The 18627-nt window shown below is 41.1% G+C and overlaps 1 protein-coding gene across 4 annotated transcripts in view; it reads right to left on the bottom strand.

Annotated features, from left to right (window-relative positions):
- Positions 1–755: 755 nt before the first annotated feature.
- Positions 756–18627, bottom strand: part of LOC107082107 (low-density lipoprotein receptor-related protein 1-like) — a 128147-nt gene continuing 110275 nt past the window's right edge. For 2 of the 4 annotated variants that reach the window (XM_015370599.1, XM_015370601.1), the window contains 31 exons: positions 17581–17786; positions 17318–17506; positions 17096–17244; positions 16912–17005; positions 16708–16824; positions 16509–16628; positions 14351–14473; positions 14139–14264; positions 13942–14058; positions 13248–13354; positions 13030–13162; positions 12043–12165; positions 11822–11944; positions 11493–11633; positions 11283–11420; positions 11073–11192; positions 9129–9394; positions 8858–9039; positions 8662–8768; positions 8468–8587; positions 8197–8373; positions 7158–7298; positions 6906–7079; positions 6666–6827; positions 6296–6479; positions 4952–5059; positions 4797–4870; positions 4623–4716; positions 4446–4484; positions 3737–3881; positions 756–2347 (listed from right to left, as the gene is read on the bottom strand). In XM_015370599.1, coding sequence (XP_015226085.1) covers positions 2207–2347; positions 3737–3881; positions 4446–4484; positions 4623–4716; positions 4797–4870; positions 4952–5059; positions 6296–6479; positions 6666–6827; positions 6906–7079; positions 7158–7298; positions 8197–8373; positions 8468–8587; positions 8662–8768; positions 8858–9039; positions 9129–9394; positions 11073–11192; positions 11283–11420; positions 11493–11633; positions 11822–11944; positions 12043–12165; positions 13030–13162; positions 13248–13354; positions 13942–14058; positions 14139–14264; positions 14351–14473; positions 16509–16628; positions 16708–16824; positions 16912–17005; positions 17096–17244; positions 17318–17506; positions 17581–17786 — 4240 coding nt within the window. In that variant the 3' untranslated portion in view covers positions 756–2206. The remainder of the gene's footprint in view (positions 2348–3736; positions 3882–4445; positions 4485–4622; positions 4717–4796; positions 4871–4951; positions 5060–6295; positions 6480–6665; positions 6828–6905; positions 7080–7157; positions 7299–8196; positions 8374–8467; positions 8588–8661; positions 8769–8857; positions 9040–9128; positions 9395–11072; positions 11193–11282; positions 11421–11492; positions 11634–11821; positions 11945–12042; positions 12166–13029; positions 13163–13247; positions 13355–13941; positions 14059–14138; positions 14265–14350; positions 14474–16508; positions 16629–16707; positions 16825–16911; positions 17006–17095; positions 17245–17317; positions 17507–17580; positions 17787–18627) is intronic. The other 2 variants (XM_015370600.1, XM_015370602.1) reach the window with 1 other exon arrangement.

The following is an 18627-nucleotide window of genomic DNA, read 5'->3' as shown; positions in this document are numbered from 1 at the left end:
GAGACAAGAAAAGAAACAGAAGATAGAAAAACATTGTTCTTGTGGATCACATATTAGCCCGAATAGCAAAAATGGAGATAGTGATTAGCTCCAGGGTGATTAAGAAAGTGTCATTTCTATAATAATTTGTCTATATGAAAAATAAATTGACCTGAAGAGAAATAGATAAAAGCATCATCAGACCTTTTGGTTTTATTTCGAAAGTACTTCCTAGTCTATAAAGAAAAACAAAACGTATCTCTAAGGAGTTGCATAACTCCTGCTGTCTGTGGATTGATAATTAATCAGATAACTACAGTTTTCTTTATATTTTGCTTGAACTAAAGAATAATAATCCAATTAGTGGCATGAAAATACTATTAAAAGCTTTAACTTCATAAGTTCATGTTTTTCAGCTGAACATCTGTGTTCGACTGTTATGCAACATCTAATACCTTTATTTTAATAATTTTTTTATTTGAAACTTTTAAACATGTATTATAATGAGGAACTTCTCAAACTTGTTCTCTTTTGCCACCAGCTTTATAACATTTGGAGACCGACTCTGAAAAGTACATAGTTTAATCATTAACATTAAAATGCAAACAGAAACCACTTTTCTTACTGATTTACTTCATTTTATAACAACAGGCTTTAAATAAAAACACACACTGGCTGGTTGTCTGTACAATTCTAAAAATTTTATTTATGACAATATCTTATTTAGTTTGCAAAGTACTCCAGCAGAAATTAAACATTGTTTTTTTTTTTTTTTCCAGAAGAAAGTCAGCGTTTCCATGCATGGTGTACTATATAAAAGCTATGAGTCATTCCTGATTTTAAAAATAACAAAAATGACTTATCCAAAAGAAAAAAACTCCTGGAAACGCATTTATGATTCAGCAGAAAGTGTTCTTTAGGTAACATGATTGTACTTCTCTGGATTTTAACATGAAAACATACAGCGTAAAATAACACTGAACAGGTAAGCAAAGCATAAACTCATCGTCGTCACATAGAAAACTCTTATCGTCTCACTCCAGCGTTCAGATATGGCTGATGCTTTTCTGACAGAAGCAGCATTTCGGGGACAGAGGCCGAGCGTGAGGACCAACGTTAGCAGCAGCAGGGCACAGAGGAGAATAAAGAGGCAGCTGCTGAGGACAAAATGAACATAATGCACTTCAGACGGCGAGAGTGAACTTACAGACTTTGATTCTCAAAAGGCAAAAAGACACATTTATTCACACAACCAGATGCGCGTTATCTGGTCTTTACAACAGAAAATAAAAGACAAGCAAAACGCTCCAACCCTTCCTTATCATCTGGAGGAAGACCTTTGTAACCTAGAGCTAGATAGTGCAGATATGACACCTACTGTACAACAAACCACTTTATCTGCAAATCAGCCACCATAACTGTGTAAAACATTAATAACGTCCGTGTATGGACTGTAACACCCACAGTCACACCAACACGCCTCCTGAACCTTCCTCACACTGTGTGGTAGAAAGCTAGCAGTACACATTGTACCGTAAAATGTGCGGTTCTGTGCAAGGAAGACGACACAATCATTTAATGAACATCGCTTTCTGAAGGGAAAAAAAAAATCTATGTTAAAAATACTGTTGCTGGCGGCTGATACTGACATTTTACATGTGCTATACACAAACCCCTACACAGTCCTGCAGGAGGACATTATTCTACGTACCGATTCAGAAAACTTTGACTCTTTCTATCCTTATCCTGCTCAAAGTCCACATAAACACAAGCAGTTGGCACTGGCTGAGATCAAACATGTTTTCGATTCTGTACAGTTCATACAAAAATAAAAAAATTAAAACTGCTCCAATGGTAGCATCTTTTCTGATTTTCCTGTTTCTGTTTCATTGTTTTGTTTTTTTTAATCTATTTTTTTACTCAAAGAGGTAGTGGCTATTTAGGTAAAGGGTGAGGAACGAAGTGTAAATTAAAAATCTCATAGAAAATGCTTTTATGTTGTTTTACTTTTGACCAGAGGAATCTCTAAAGAAAAAAATATAATACTGCAATCACATACAAAAGTAGTCCTTCATTTTGTACATTTATACAGTGTTCACACTGAAGCCATTTTCTCTCACACTTTGTTTGGATTTTTTTTTTTCTTCTGCTGTTGTAGTTTAGATTTTCTTTAAAAGGCGAGAAGATGGATGCGTTCTGAGGGGGAGGTTGTAGGATGAAGGACAGTCTATGCCAGGGGGTCTACCAGGGGCTCCTCATCTCCACGTGACAGCAGCTCCTTCTTCTCATCTGTGCTGGCCAGAGAGTTGCGGCTGTTGTGGGCGCCCATGTACAGAGTGGCGTATACGGGGTTGGTGAAGTTGGTGGGCTACAGACGAAAAGTTAGGAAATAAACAGTCAGTATTTATTGCCACTCAAAACAACATTTTTTATACTATGTCATGTTTTAGCCCCAAACTGCAATTATTTTAAGAGACAGATCAAACAGGGTTCCTAATTTTCTGCAAATACAATCTAAAAAGTGTTAAATGTGTAAAATGAACATAAAAACAATTATGCATCAAATTGATGGCAAGGAGAATATTGAACACACACAAAAAAACAGCCAATAGGCTCCCTGTAACTCGGTAAGCTGCAGAGGTCCACAGCTCTGATAGAAGAACTATCAGTTTTAACAAACCTGAGGCAATTAATCAGGCTAACATGACTGCTCACTGAGGAGGTCATTCAGAAAGGCATATGTGATAGACTGGAATTGAAGAACCAAGGATTATATTCAGTGAAAGTGTTAAGCTGGGCCTACACTGTAGGATTTTTTTTGCCATTTCGGGCTGATTCTCCAGTTGTCTGAGAATTTTTTCGATCGGGCCGAGTTTCAGCCTCATCCTGCATTATGTAGTGTACAGGGGGTGACGAGGGGCGATCATCCTCGTACGACACCTCAGGTCAGGGATCGTGAGGTCGGGAGACAATCCAACATGTTTGAATTTCAGTCCGCCCTCGTGTGGCGTTCGTAGGCAAATTCTGCTGTTGCAGCAGAACCATGAGCCAGGTTACCAGAACCTCGCTCACTGCACATGTGCAAACAAGGGAGTTCTTCTTCTTCTTCCAGATTAACGAGTGCAATCAGCACCATCTCTCGATGCTTAGTTTGATGTGTGTTTTTTGGACGTGTAGTGTTAGCAGGTAGATGACATCAGAGCGTTGGTTCGTAGAGTGTAACAACATACAACATGAGCTGTGAACTTTTAAACTCTGCAATTTCATTGTGCAATTAGGGCTGTAGCTGAGTGCAACAATTAAAACTATACAAAATACAGTGCATGCCTGGCTTTAGATAGAAGTTCTACCTGCATTAAAATTCTGAAATACCAGCGATGAAGGAGCAGTTTGAATCAAAGCATTATTAAACATTCATGATTTAAAATGGCCCAGACCTAAACCCAGTTCAGAACCTGGGAAAAGTCTCACAGATACTCTCCATCTAATCAGAATGTGCTTTACTTAGATAACAATGATGATGGACAAACATCCATGACTGCACTGTTCATGTAGTATTTATAGCAGTTAAATGCATATGGATGCAAAACTATGATTCTTTTAGCTGGGATAAAAAATAAACATTGCATTCATTTTTTTACATTTCATTATTATTTGCTTCCCAATAAAGTTTGTGGGTTTAATGTGAAAGTGTGAGAAGTTCAAGGGCTATAATGCAAAGGCAATATAATCATGACTGGTGGCTGCTGGTATCTACCTTATCTGGATCCAGAGTGAAATCTGCGTCCAGCAGCTCCCCAGCATCATCATCAGGCTCACCCTCGTAGATCTTGTAAGCAGGGTTTCCGATCTCAACATTCATGGCCCCGTTGGTCATCCTCTGGTGCTGGAAGCCCTTTGCCCTATTAAAGAAAAAATAAAATAAAAATCAGATTTTCCTTTTCCTGATTGAAAATATTCTAAGCTCGATCAGTGGAAGCAGAGAAACAACCACCATCTAGGCTAAGCCACAACACAGACACAAAGACGAGTCACCGGCACTGATGCAGCAAAGGTCCAGACCCTGTGGACCTCAGCATGATCACTTATATTTGACAGAAAATGCATTTTAAATTGATCTCTTCCTTTCCCTATCACAATGAACCTGCTATTTCTCACTATGAGAAAACAAGGCCACAGTACAAACCACAGCACAGAACAACACTGCACAATGATGAGCAAGAACATTAAAGATCTACATCCATGTTATAGACAGATCTATTAAATGCATTGTTTTCAATAGATCTGCTAAGAGGAAACTGATCCTGTAGGCTCAGAAACACTGGAATAAATGGCACAAACATTGACCATAGCACCAAACACTGCGCAGCAACCAAAACTCAGGATTAGGGAGAAGAGAGAGAATCAGAGTGCAACAGAGAAGAGCAAAAGTATGAAGGAAGGCGTGAACGCCTGGCAACTATTACCGCAAACGCTTGGAGCCGGTTTTTCCGGGCCGGCTAGACCTGAAGAGCAAACAAGATTAGAGAGAGAGGAGAGTAAAAGTGGAACCAAAGAAAAAAATTAGAGGTAAAACAAAGAGAGGAAGGGAGGGAGAGACAGAGAGAAGAAACCATAGAGAGGTGAGGGCTGCTGGTACTGACCCGCTCATTCTTTTCCTGTACCACAACAAGGCCCCGACAGCGAGGAGAATCAGCAGCAGCAGGATCAACACCGAGACCACGATAGAGGCCGTGTCTGCAAACACAAAAACATTCATCTGTGCAGCCACACCGGTTAGGAATTAGCTTTAATGCCGCTTTACAGCAACAACTTACGTCCACTTGAACTGGTGCTGTCAGCTCTGCTGGCCACAGACTCACAGCGATGCCCCGACCAGCCAGGAGAGCATCTGCACAAGAACAGGAGTATCTATCAATCCACTGAATAACAATAAAACCAACATCAGCTGCAGAAAAACAGTCCTCCTCACCTGCACTCTGGAAGGTGGGTGATGGCATTTATAGAGCACTGGCCATTCGCACAGTACTCATTTGTATCGCATGTATAACAGGTGGAGCGGTTTCTGCCATCTGTGCAGCTATGGCCGACAGAGGGGAAAAAACATGGAAAAAAGTTTTTATTTTACATTCAATATACAATGACTGTTACAGAACATTTTATTATAATTGAATAATCACAGGCTGAATATAAAAAAAACAAAACAAAAAGGAATATAGCCGTAGTTTGGTAGTGCAAATAATCTTTCTTTGTTAACATTTTCTCTCTAATCAATAATGTGAATTAGATGTTGATTCTGTCTAAAGTCATCGTCTTGGTGAAAGATCTAATTACATATTATTCGTATTTCAAAGGTAGGGTTAAAAAGGCTGCAGGTTAGTCATGGTGGTACCACTGCTGGCTTGTAGCAGGAGCTACTGGATACCAAAGCTTCCTCTGACTGCCCAAAATATGCATGTCATGTCAGGTTAAATGGGGTCTTAGAAATGCTCAGAGGTATACATTTGTGTAGATTGTTTTTTGTCTCAAAGTTGCCCAGTGATTGACTAGGAAACATAACCTACCATGCTTGTCGCCCAATCAATGCTAAAGATACAGAATCAGGTACAGATAAGAGGATATAGACTAAGACTCCTGGCCCACAGCATCACAGATCATCCACCTTACTTTGAAGCTGGCATAATTTCCTAATTACTCACCATATTTTTCACACCAAACTATCAATAAAAGGTAATTCCCTCCTCAACAAGTTATCTTGTAGATAGTGCCTAATGGTTTTCATGGTGACACAAGGATGCCTTTATTTGCTGCAGTTCTCTAACCGTGAGCCCCAGAGGTTGCTTTTGTACCTATACGTCTATCCGCCTCCTAAATGTTTGTGGTGAAAAGATAAAGTTTAGTTCTCCCATCTTCTTTTTCACAGTGTCCATGGTTTTAAACTGTAATATTGTTTTAACTGTAGATGGGGACATGTTTAAGCAAGTATAATTTTTTCTGGTGTGTTCTTTTTCTTTCCCATTTGGAAGACAGACTAAATATGGGTTTCTCTATGAAAACAAATCTATAAAACTGAAAAATCTTGATTTATAGCTTAAAACTAAGCATCTTTCATAGAAGTATAAAATGTTAAAATTCAAATATATTGTATATGAACTGATAAAACTGTGCCTGTTGGTTGTTACCCCTGCCTCTTCCCAACTTAATAAACATTTTGGTTCGGGATCATGCTATTACTCTAGATTAAATCAGTTAATTCAGACTTTTACGTATTTCTTAGCAGGATGGATTTGAAATATCCGTCTCTTAGTGCCCTTACCGACAACTGAAATCCCCCGTAGTCACAAACCCATCCCTGGGGATGCACTCGCCATCCCGACAGTAGTGACACCTGTCGATTTCGCAGGCGGCGCCGATGTACCGAGGAGAACAGCGGCAAGATTTAACGCCGCTCTCACTCTGCAGGCAGGTGCCCCCGTTAAGACAGTGACCTTCACAGCTTCCTGTTCAGACAGAGAGACACACACAACACTTTATAAAAGCTTCTAAATATTCAAGCTTCCAGATCACAAATATCACACAAGATAAGAGTGAATTAATCTGTATTATATCATGTTGGTCTGCATGATAATGAAGCCAAACCCCAGTAATTGGCTTTAGCTCCAACAGTAAACCCTGTGAACACTCACTATACTGGCACTGGTCGCCCAGGAAGTCAGCAGGGCAGCGACAGGTGGGCTGGTTTCCAGCACTGACGGTGCAGTTGCCACCATTCTTGCAGTAATTCTTACATGTGTGCAGGTTACAGGTAGGTCCTGTAAATCCTGTCAGGCACCTGCAGGTAGGAGAACCTGCAGAAGGACAGATGTTGATGATCGGTAAGAACGGATGTTTCTTCGGAGGATGTGTCCTAAACCCTTATGTGTTACCTGTAGGGGAGGGTGTGCATGTGCCCCCATTCTTGCAGTAGTCCTTGCACTGATCGATCTCACATCGATCACCTCTGTAGTTAGGCTGGCAGCGACACTTTGGCTGCATGTGGGCGTTCAGGATGCAGCTGCCACCATTCATGCACTGGATGTTACAGGGGCCACTGGGGGGAGCTGGAGAAAACAAAGGCTCAAAGTCACGCAGAAACACTCAAAGGTTTTCATATCATGATCTGCTGGCTGCTCACGTACAGAGAGGAGACAGCGTGGGAGTCGGCAGCTCTACGCAGGTGCCATTATCCAGGGTACGTCCATTAGGACAGGTGCACACTGGCCCGCTGGGGCTGAGCAGACAGAGCCACTCGCATTTCTTTCTGTCACAGGGATTGTTTCCTGGCAGGAAGATAAAGAGGGAGAATGAGCACATAGATTACAGTTCCCCTGAGAGCCACTAGAGGGAGCCATTCAGACCCTGAGTAAGAGGAGCTTTGCTGTTATGTGATCTTATGTGCTGTCTTTCTGTGCCCTGATACGAATCACTAGGCCCCTTCTCTTTAAATTCTTCCTATTCACAACTGTCACTTTTTTCCCAAAGCTAAGTCTGATGGTTTCTAACTGTTCTTATGTAGTGTCATTCTATTTTATCTCTAGTTCTATGTGGTTCTGCTGTCAGTTTTCAGTTTTTTACAGGAATCAAATTTTTTACAGGAATTAAAATCCTCTCCACAGCATGATGCTGCCACCATGGTGTGTTATAGTACGTTTAGGGTTAAGCCGGTTACACATTCATTATTTTTGCCTTTTTTATTTGTTAAATATTCTGATTGGAATATATTGTCTAGGTTCATATTACTTGTTTGACATCATGTTTTTGTGCCAAATTTGTTTCAAATAGAATATTACAGCTTATCCTGTCAAAACTATTTATACTGTTATTTTTAATTATCTATTTAAAAACAAATCAGAGGATTTATTGGGTTTTTGCAGCAGGTCTGTTTTAACATCAGTTGTTTGGGCAAGCATGGTTGCTATAGTGATGAATAGCAGGAGTTATTTTCTTTATATGCTGTTAAAAAGACCCTCCCAGCAGTTCTAGATATGCATGATTTTCTGCCCATAGTCCTAATATTTTATGTTGAAAATTAAAAGTTAACTGATGTTAAAGAGAAACCATTCAGGAAAAGTCTTATATTACACAAGTTACATATTTCTTAGTGGTTCTAGCGTTTGGTAAACCTAAGCTGACTTTAAGCTGGTGATTCTGTTGGTTTTATTTCTGGGCTTCACTCACCATCAGGCTGCTTATACTTGTGGTGCAACACCAGATCCGTGGCATGGTTCATCCCATTCGCCAGGTTTTCAATAGGTCCCATCCCGAACTTATTCACTCTGAAGACGGAGTTGGTCATGTGGGTGACGCCGTAGATGTGGTCCTCGAATATGTCAATGCTGAACGGATGATAAAGCTCTGCAGGGAGACAGAGATGCAGCACAGACAGGAGGTGACTTTTGGACTAAAGTAAAGTTTGATCACTGACCAGCATCTCTAAAAGCTACTCAACTGTTTTTCAAAGTGTTCACAGCCACGACCATATCACTGCCGTCTAGCCTCACACTGCAGATCAGTGAAAGTTTGGCGTCGGCCCAGTACAGGCGCTCATTGAAGTAGTCAACAGCCAGACCTAGAGTAGAGAATGAGTTTTCATGGTGACTCTGATAGGATTGTCAGATGATCAGGAGGATTTGGATATGTTACCAGTTGGCCACTCAATGTTTTCTTCAACCAGTGTTTCTCTCATGGTTCCGTCCATAGCTGCTGTTTCTATCTTTGGGTGGTGTCCCCAGTCAGCCCAGTACATTTTCCTAAAGAATAAGAAGGAAATCGTTAACCAATCATAAGAACTGATACGGATCTATACATCCAGCTCATATTTAGAAGTTCTCCCACTAACCCTCTCTGGGGGTCGACCACAATAGCATAGGGCTCATCAATCATGCCAGAGATCAGGGTCTTGTGGTGCCGTCCGCCGCCCATCTGAGCCACCTCAATGACATCCCTACCAGAGTCGGTCCAGTACAGGTTCCCTGCTACCCAGTCCACAGCAATACCCCGTGGCATCTTCAGCTCCGGAATCTAATCAGACAAATAACATGCATGCAAACTTTATATCAGCTCAGTCAATACTTTTGCATAAAGTGTAAAATATTAATGACCGCCAGCACCTCAAGGTTGTTGACCCGGGAATCGCTCTGCCGTCTGTTCCGGTTGCTGTTTTGAGAGGACGATGAGGACGGCAGGTCGTAGTAGGAAATGCGCCCTGTGTGCCAGTTGGTCCAGTAAAGGCGACTTGTCTTCACATGCAGGTCCATGGCATCGATGCGCACGTTGGCGTCACCCTGGAAGATCAGCTCATAGTGCCAGTTTGGCACAGAGGGGTCCAGGCTCCGGATTTCATTGTCGTCCCCGAGGTAAAGAACATGTCCCTGAGCTGTATGGGTGTGAAAGAAAACAAGAGGGAGCTCATAAAGGAGACTTTTAGGTACACCTCCAAGACCTGAACAGGTAATTAAACACCCATCTTAGTCAGATTCACTACAAAGAAAGAGATTTAGTTCCATTAAATCTGTGATTACAGTTAATGAACCTGTTCTGTTCATGCCACTTCCAACACAAAATAAGCCACAAAATGTCATAAAGAAAAAAACTGTCTGTTTCCATATTGTGGTAAGCATGCAAATTGAAAGCTTAGTGGAAGGAAAACGTGTGGTGGAAAAAAGTAGTACAGGCAAATGGGATAACCACTGGTGAAGAAAAAACTAGTGAAAAGTATTTAGTTAAAGCAGTGATTTATTTTTAAAAAAGCCACATCACACTGATGTGCACAGAATACGGCTACATTTTTGATATTCTTTTTGTTAGAATATCAAACATAAGCATCTTCCCAGAGGTATTACTGTTGCTTTTGCACCTTTTTCTGACATACGTTTTCTTCCTCAACTTTCTTCTTAATGTTTTGACACCGAACTCTGAACAATCAGTCTCTTTAGGTCAGCGACTGCTGGGCAGCTGTCAAGTCAGCAGTCTTCCCTTAATGTCTAGACCATTCCCAAGCATTTTTCTACTAAAAAATCCATTCATTATTGCTCCTGGATTATATATTTATCTGAAAATCTGAAGTTTGGATTTTCTTTAATCTGGACATTTCCGTAGAAAGTACTAACCATCATATTTAATAGTACTACTAGTTTCAAGAAATAACCTAACTTAAGCCCTGTTATGGGCTGAAATGAGTGTGAAGCCATTTCCCTACATGTTGCATAACGACCAGCTCAGATTAGCTCTATTGAAAACTGTAAAACTCTTGAACTTGTCAAATACGATACAGAGTACAACTGACTAATGGTGATTTTTTAAACCCTTTATTTTACATTTTAGTAGCTTTAATTCCTAAAAGTAGCTGTTTCACTGCTTTGCTTGGATTTAGACACATTTTTTTTATATTTATGTCTGGAAACCAAACAGGTTATAAATGTATTTTTTTAATGGTGTATTCAGTTAGTAAACCAAACACCATCATAGTGTGATGTGGCAAAATAAACATACATCTCATTATTTTAAAGGTATAGTTTAGGATGTTTTTTTTTTCTTTTCAGGTGGGTCATCAAAATAAATGGTCCTCCTCATTGTCAATCATTCTGGTGATTCTGGGTTTACCTAAGACTGTCCTACGTGCTCGTCCCCATTTTCACTTACTGGTGGTTCGCTAACATAGTGGAAAAATTGCAAATCTTCTTTTGGAAAGTAAAACAGAGCATGCACAAGGACAAATGGGCTTGTGCATGCTCGCATGTGTTTAATAGGTGTTCCCTCAGGCAGGTACAGGGTTGTGCATGTACATTTTTTTAAAGTGGAGAGGGCGGTGCTTTTAAAAGAATTGCAAATATCCTCCACTATACCTTTAAAGTTTATGTAGAGTAACTTAAAATTTAATCCAATATTTCTCCTGTTATGGAAATTGCTAAAATTGAATTTTTTAGACTATATAGGAAGCTTGAATAATTGGCTTTTAATGCTGATTTGAAATACATAAAGAAAATACATTATTTTAACGTATATTCACTGAGATGTACTAGTATGTGTGTTTACATCCTTCTCTTCAGCCTCACCATCAGCTTTGCAGGTGTTGTTTATTCTGCTGAAGTACTTGTGACAGCTGCACTTGTGGGAGCCTTTGGTGTTGTTGCAGATGTGGGAACAAACTCCAAACTGCTTGCACTCGTTCTTATCTGTGAAACATCCGAAGGCGATGTGACCGATGTTAGCCAAAACATGAAGGGTCAAGAGAAACACTGTGACAAGATATCAGATGTTCTGACCTTCACATCTATTCTGTCCGGTGGACTGGAAGCCGGGCTTGCAGGAGCAGAAAGAGACAGCGCCGTTGATAACACAGTGTGCTTCGTCTCCATCTCCACACATGGTTAAGTTGCTGCGGCATCTGTTCAGCGTCATATCTGCTGGACAGCATAAAGTAAGCACTGATAATGTCTTCAGGTTGCATCACAAAGAGCGAGGCTGCAACGCACCTTTCGTGTCGCAGCTCATTTCATCTGAACCGTAGTCCTCGCAGTCATTGAAGTGGTTGCAGAGCAGATCAGTGCTAATGCAGCGACCGTTAGAGCACTGGAATTGGTTCTTCTGGCAAACCGGCGTCAACGGATGTGATGCTGGATAAAAGGGAGACAGCATTTAATGATGCTTCTGATTTTAAAAGGGACAGGAAAACATGTCTGAAAATGCTACATTGTAGGTGCAACAAACCAAAAGTTGGTTCTATTATTATTGACGCAGCATTAGTTTAGAAATGTACTAAATCCAAATGTTAGATTTAGTGTAGATGGATGAATAAACTCACGGCAGTTGAGCTCGTCGCTGTTGTCCCCACAGTTGTTCACGCCATCGCAGCGCTTGGAGACTGGAACACACACCCGGTCGTTGTGGCAACGGAACTGCCTCATCGGCGGACACACAAATTTAACTGATGGGCCATCAGAGAGGAGCGTTAGAGGGGAGAACAACTACATCAGTGACTGCTGTGGAGGGGAGAAATACAGGAGGAAATGTGGCAAAACTCACCGCACTCTGTCGGGTTCTCATCTGAATTGTCTCCACAGTCATCCTCACCGTCACACATCCAGCGGTGAGGTTTACACAGAGTGTTATTGCACTGGAACTCCTCCAGGGAGCAGTGTCTGCCCACTGGAATGCCACAATGACATAGAACACATTACACTGAGGTACTAATACCCCTGATGTTACAGCAACTTACTGTATTTTAATTCATAACAGTAAAGGTAAACTATGCTCTTTCTTTTTTCTTTACAAATACATTTTTTTTCTTTTTCTTATCTCCAAAAAAGTTTATATTCACAACTGGATTAAGCTCTAAACTTTGACATACATACAGATTCAGATTTAAAATCTGGATAAATCTTTAGGGTTATTGTCCTGCTGGAAGATGAACTTCCGTCCCGGTCTAAACTCTAAACAGCTATTCTGCATCTAAAAAAAGGCATCTCTCCACAGCAGGATGTTTAAACCACCATGTGTCAACGAGGGGACCATGTGTGTGCGGACGGATCTGCACTGCAGCTTTACATGGAGGCCTGAAATATCCATTTTGGTCACATTTGTTCAGGGCACTTTGCTCCAAATATTAGCTGTGACCCTACATGGTGAACTTCTAATGGATTTTGTTCATCATCTGCTTTCGTCTTTCCACTCTCACATAAAGGCCAGATCCATAGAGAGCAGTTATCCTTTATTGAATTTGAATCTTTACGTCTCCTAAAGATTTACTAAGAGTCTCTCTGATTAATCATTAGGGATTAAAACAAATTAAATACTTGGTGTCTTTTTTTATATGCAGCTAAAATCCTTTAACGAAATCATTCTTTTTTCCTTCAACTCTACATTTTTAAGATGATCCGGAACATAGAGTGCAATCCCACTATGAAAGTCTGTAGTTATAGTGTGACAGAATAGGGAAAGGTTGAACAAGCTAACAGTGCGCTAAGAGATGAAAATGTGGACTGGTTTTAGTCAGCTTCAGCCTCCTCTCACCACTGCTGTCGCATTTCTCCTCGTCGCTGCCATCCACGCAGTCGACATCAGAGTCACAGCGCCAGCGGATGGGAATACAGTGGCCGTTTTTGCATTGAAACTGATCACTGTCGCATTTTACATCACAGCCATCCTAAAAAAAAAACAAGCGTTTCCATTATTAAACGCTGTCGCTGTTGTTTAAAACAGAGATAGATGGTAAAATATCTGAGCCATACCTCATCTGATCCATCTGCGCAGTCGTGATCCCCATCACACTTCCAGCGACCAGCGATGCAACGGCCATTTGTGCAGGCGAACTCACTCTCTGAGCACTTTCTGGGCACTAAGGGCAGAAAAAAGAGAGGCTCAGAAGAACATGTGGGAAAAATTTGGAAAGAACAGAGTAGAGGGAACCAATAAGGGAAGGCTTAAGGGAAAGATAACTAGAGAAGCTCAGAATAGAATAGAGTAAAAACACAAAGTTAGGAAGAAGGTTTAGGTTTATATAAAACAAGGCATTTCAATTTTATTATAGGGATGGTATCAATGGGTGAAGAAAGGAGGAGAAGGATTGAAAATGGATAATAAAAGCTGGAGGAGGAAAAAAGCAGGACTTGGGAATTAAAAGGTTTGTGGTTGATCTGAAACAGTGACAGCACCTACCTCTGGCTCACAGCAACAGGCCAGTGTGGAATGCAAAACAGACATGAGATGATGTGAGATGTGCACAGAACCGACTGGCTAAACAGAAATCAGTCCAGGAGCTTCAACAGACGGAAAGTGAGGAGCGACACATGTCTTACCGCTTCTGCTATTCTCCCCACAGTGGAGCTCATGCAGAATTACAAATAAGGCGGCTTTCATTCACACAACGAGCTGCGCTAAGGGGTTATGTTTTATCAGAGGGTAACATTAAAACGAAGAACCTACCACACTTCTCCTCATCCGAGTTGTCTCCACAGTCGTTGTCATAGTCGCACTGCCAGCGGCCGGGAACGCAACGGTTGTTCTTGCACCGAAACTGGTAAGGCTCGCATGTCCGCTCATCTGTGAACAAACGGGAATGCTCAGGCTGCACGGGGTGAAATCAAAACACTTTGAGCCTCCACGGCAGAGGTGACGCATACCGCACTCATCCTTGGGTTCATCTGAAGCGTCTCCACAGTCTGCTTCGCCGTCACACTTCCAGAGCGCCGGGATGCAGCGGCCTGAGTCCTTGCAGCGGAACTCGTCTACGCCGCATGTCATTTGAGCTAAGATGGAAAGCAGGACATAACGGTTTCTACAGACTCACAGTGAGCACAGGTATGTCATCACTGACGTTAAAGGCAGATCTTACTGCAGTTGGCGGGCTCATCAGAGCCATCCACGCAGTCATTGTCCCGATCACACACCCACACTCTGGGGATGCAGCGCTTACTCATGGCACACTGGAACTGGTTTGGTGCACATGTGACCTCAGCTGCAGTAGAAACACACAATGGAGTTTTCATCACAAACTATAAAAAAAAAAAACTGATGGGGATAGTTAGAGGCAGAATAAATAATGTCTTTGTTATCAGTAGATGGCACTGCAGTCATTATATGACACAACTAGGCCTGAAAGTTTGGCCATTGGAAAGGTTATAATCAGTTAAATATGCTCTAAATAACATCAGTGTTCAGCAGATTCATCTGCACTAATAATTACATTCTGAGATACAGAATTAACAATTAGATAAACTAGATCCCATATTAATAGTAGTTGGCACAGCTCATGGTCCACCAGTAGTCAATCCAAAACATCCTAACAACCAATTTTGGATTCTATCAGTGTGCATCTAAATTCACAAATAAAGATGCTGATTGATGAACTCTTCTCCATCCTTTTGTCCAGCAATGGAGTAGGAGCCATGTCAGCAGTTTGGCTGGACTTTTGGTTATGGTGGAATAAAATGCGAAGGTTTTTATGCACAAGTTTGCCCATCTTTTTAGTTCTATTCATTTATATGTTTAGGTTGAAAGTTTTTGCAACCAATTTGTTAAAAATAAATAGATAAGTTGTTCTTATAACTATTGTTGAGGAGTGAGGACTGTTGTTCTATGAGTCATATCACCAAATCAAACTTTTTTTAACATTCGTACAATGCCAGCAAGAATCATAAAATATGATTCCTGCTTAAATCATATCAGGTTATTATCAGTATTGGTCAACACTCAGATGGACTAACCCTGTAAAGGCAGTAAGAAAGTACTTAGTTTCCCCCTGTTAGGTTTCATAAGGTTTGAGCAAACAGAGACAGGGCTCTTTGCTCCTGTTTCCACAATCTGTATGGACCAGTGGTTCAGAGTAAGGACTCTGCTGGCAGTTAGCAGCTGTCTAACCTTTCAAGAAAAATAGCAATAAAGAATGTTTATGGTAGTAATATTGGAAGAGATAAAATAAAACCCCAAACTTATAAACAGATGCTGATGAAGGTTCTCAGTCATCCAGGTCATAGTCATTCCGTAAAAATTTAAAAAAATATCCACTGGACTTGGTTTCTAAGATTTGAAGACGTTTCGCCACCTCTACAGGAAGCTTTACTGCACTTTAAACAGAGGTGGTGGACTCAGATTCCAACTTCCAAAAACATACAACTCAATCATAGACATGATCCCTTCCAGATATCACCAAACCCCCCACCCCATCACAGAAGAACGAGGGACCTACAGGGGAGGGACCTTCATATCTTGGAAACCAAGTCCAGTGGATGTTTTTTTGAATTTTTACGGAATTATAAACAGATGATACCAATGGGATACCAACACTGTTTCTGCTTTTATACCCTAAACTAATTCTCAGTAATTGAATAAACTGATCGGACCATTTTTCTCTTTAAGTCATTTTTAAGCCAGAAGCTGAAATATTTAAAATCTGCAGTCTTAGGATCTCTCTTATACCCTGTTCTTTTACTGATCCCTTATGTTTTCTTAAAAAACTGAGCTCTGGGAGCTAAAATATAAGAAGATAAAAATAATTTTTTTTCTGTAGTGAACTATTTTTGTGCTGCTGTGGTTTGGATCATCGTCCTGTAGAACGACCCATCGATGACTCGTTTCCATTTTACTGGGAGAGGCAGCATGAGTTAGATAAAAAAAAAATCAGCAAGTTACCACACAAGCCCACAGCATCATAGATCTTCTACCTTACCAAACTGTGTGTAGTGCATTTACACTTATTTACCTTTTGGAGTGCTTGTTGCTCAAAAAAATCAGAGAGTCCCAGTGAAGCAAAGTTAGTGCTCACTTTTGTGACGCAAGGAAGAAAAGTTTATTTCCTTGGCATCAAACTAAACCAATCAGTTGGTGTGGCAGTAGGATCTAATGGTTGTCATGACGACTTGGTGAAAGACAGATGGGTATCTTTGTGATGTCTTCTTCAGATGCCAGAGAAACAATTACTAATTAAAATTCCTACTCCTGACAGGCCATCATGCAGGACTGAAACAATCCAACAAACACCAGAGATGACTCACGGCAGTCCTTCTCATCCTCTCCATCCCCGCAGTTGTCCTGGCCGTTGCAGCGGAAGATCCCCGGGATACAGCGATTGGGATGAGAACACTTGAACTGACTTGGCAGGCACACGTGAATGTCTGAGAAAGTCCATAAACAATGAGTGGCAAGGGGGTGGAAAGTGTAAAACTGTGATTATATATGAACAGGTGTATCTACCGCAGTTTGCTTCGTCAGAGTTGTCCTGACAGTCATTGTCTCCATCGCAGATGTAGGCTGGGTTGGTACAGATGCCGGTGCCGCACTGGAACTGGCCTGGTTTGCACTTAAACTCGGCTGAAGGGGAGACAACACAGTACGTTGTCACAATCTAACCATCTCGAAAAATAAAAACAAAAAACAGCCTAACAGGAAATCCCTTACGGCAGTCTGCTGGCTCATCGGAGCGATCCCCACAATCATCCTCTGTGTCACATTTCCACCAAAACGGAATGCATTTGTCATTCTTGCAGACAAACTAAAGAAATAGATGAGAGATTTTTTTTTATTTACAAGTTACCATGTCCAAAAATAATCTTGTTAGAGAAACCCCTTTGCACAATCTCACCTGGCTGGCGGTGCAATTGGACAGACACTGTTTGCCATCAGAGGCTAGGTAGAAGTTGGTGGGACATGCACACTTGTAACCCCCACCAGGTGAGAGCAAACACAGGTTACTGCAGCCGCCGTTATTTATCTGACATGGATGGCCTTGCACTGGCGGAAACAGAAGGAAATGTAAAACCCGCTTAATGGAGAAGCAGCCGTTAAGAAGGGGACCTGTCTGTACCATCGGGCTGGCGGTATGGGTGGAACACATGGATATCCATCGGCCTGTGCAGGGTGCTGATCAGCATGGTCTTGTTGGTGCCCTGTGTCTTATGAGCTCTGTTGATAGACTTTGTTTCCCAGTCGGTCCAGTAGATGTACTCCTCGAACAGAGTCATGGCAAAGATGTGAGGGATATCCTGGGAGAGGACTAAAGGAGAGCACACAGACACATGAAGCCGAGTGAAAAGAACAAAAATTTGTTTTTTGATTTCGGTGTGTCACCTGTGTGCCTGTTGGTTCCATCCATGCTGGCGAAGGCGATGTAGTCCTCTCGAGCATCCGCCCAGTAGATGCGGTCGTTGATGAAGTCCAGGGTTAATCCGTTAGGCCAGGTGATCTTATCCTTAATGATGACGCTCCTGTTGGTGCCGTCCATCCCGATCCTCCCAATGTGAGGGTTGTCCCCCCAGTCAGACCAGTACAAGTACCTTTCAGGGAAGAATAATTTGGAGAGTGCCCAATAGACCAACACAAAGTAGGAAGGGTAAGGATACAGTTTTTGTTTTAATAAACATATTCAGCTTTTATGGAACCATTCTAACACATCTCTATCTCTGGTTCTGGTTGTGTTTCAAAGCTTATGGCCCAAACAGAATCTTCTTTCAAGATTCTCCCACACATTTAGCCCCATCCATCATCCCTTCCTCTCTAAACAATTTCACTTGGCCCTAAGAGGGAAAAACATTCCCACACCATATTGTCTTAAGTGACACATTTTTGCAGTTTTAGATTTCTTCCACAAACTGCATTTTTGTAGAAGTATGACAAGTTAAAATTTAGATCTAAACTGATGACTTTCTACACTTTTGACATATTCCCAGCATGTCTGGTGTCAGATTTGAACCATTACTCGCTTTCTTTCAATAGTGGCTTTCTTGCAACTTTTTTACAGAAGCCCTGAAAGGCAAATGAGAAAAAAGAAAAAATCTGGGTAAGAAAATTAGCATTAAAAAAAAACTGGTGTGTTGATAGAGGGAAAAAAGTTTTAGAAAGTTACATTTTTTTAGCAGTGTGTTAATAGAGAGAAAAAAATGAGAACATTTCCCACTGTTGTTAGAGGTTAAAAACTGTTTAGCTTCCTAAAGAATTTTTATTTTGCTGTTATAAATAGATAAAATCATAAGTACATATATTCATATATAGATTTTACTCACATTATTTCTTACACCCATGCCTATTTTTTGTCACAAGATAAGCATTTACTGACCTGCTTATAAATGGGGAGTGTTTGCCTATTGGTTAGAGCAATGCGCCTGTGCTCTAAGAAGG

This window comes from Cyprinodon variegatus, unplaced genomic scaffold, assembly GCF_000732505.1.
Source record: "Cyprinodon variegatus isolate N-32 unplaced genomic scaffold, C_variegatus-1.0 Scaffold47, whole genome shotgun sequence".
NCBI classification, from domain to species: Eukaryota; Metazoa; Chordata; class Actinopteri; order Cyprinodontiformes; family Cyprinodontidae; genus Cyprinodon; species Cyprinodon variegatus.
Note: the sequence above shows the minus strand (reverse complement) of the source record. Positions and strands in the feature narration are given on the sequence as shown.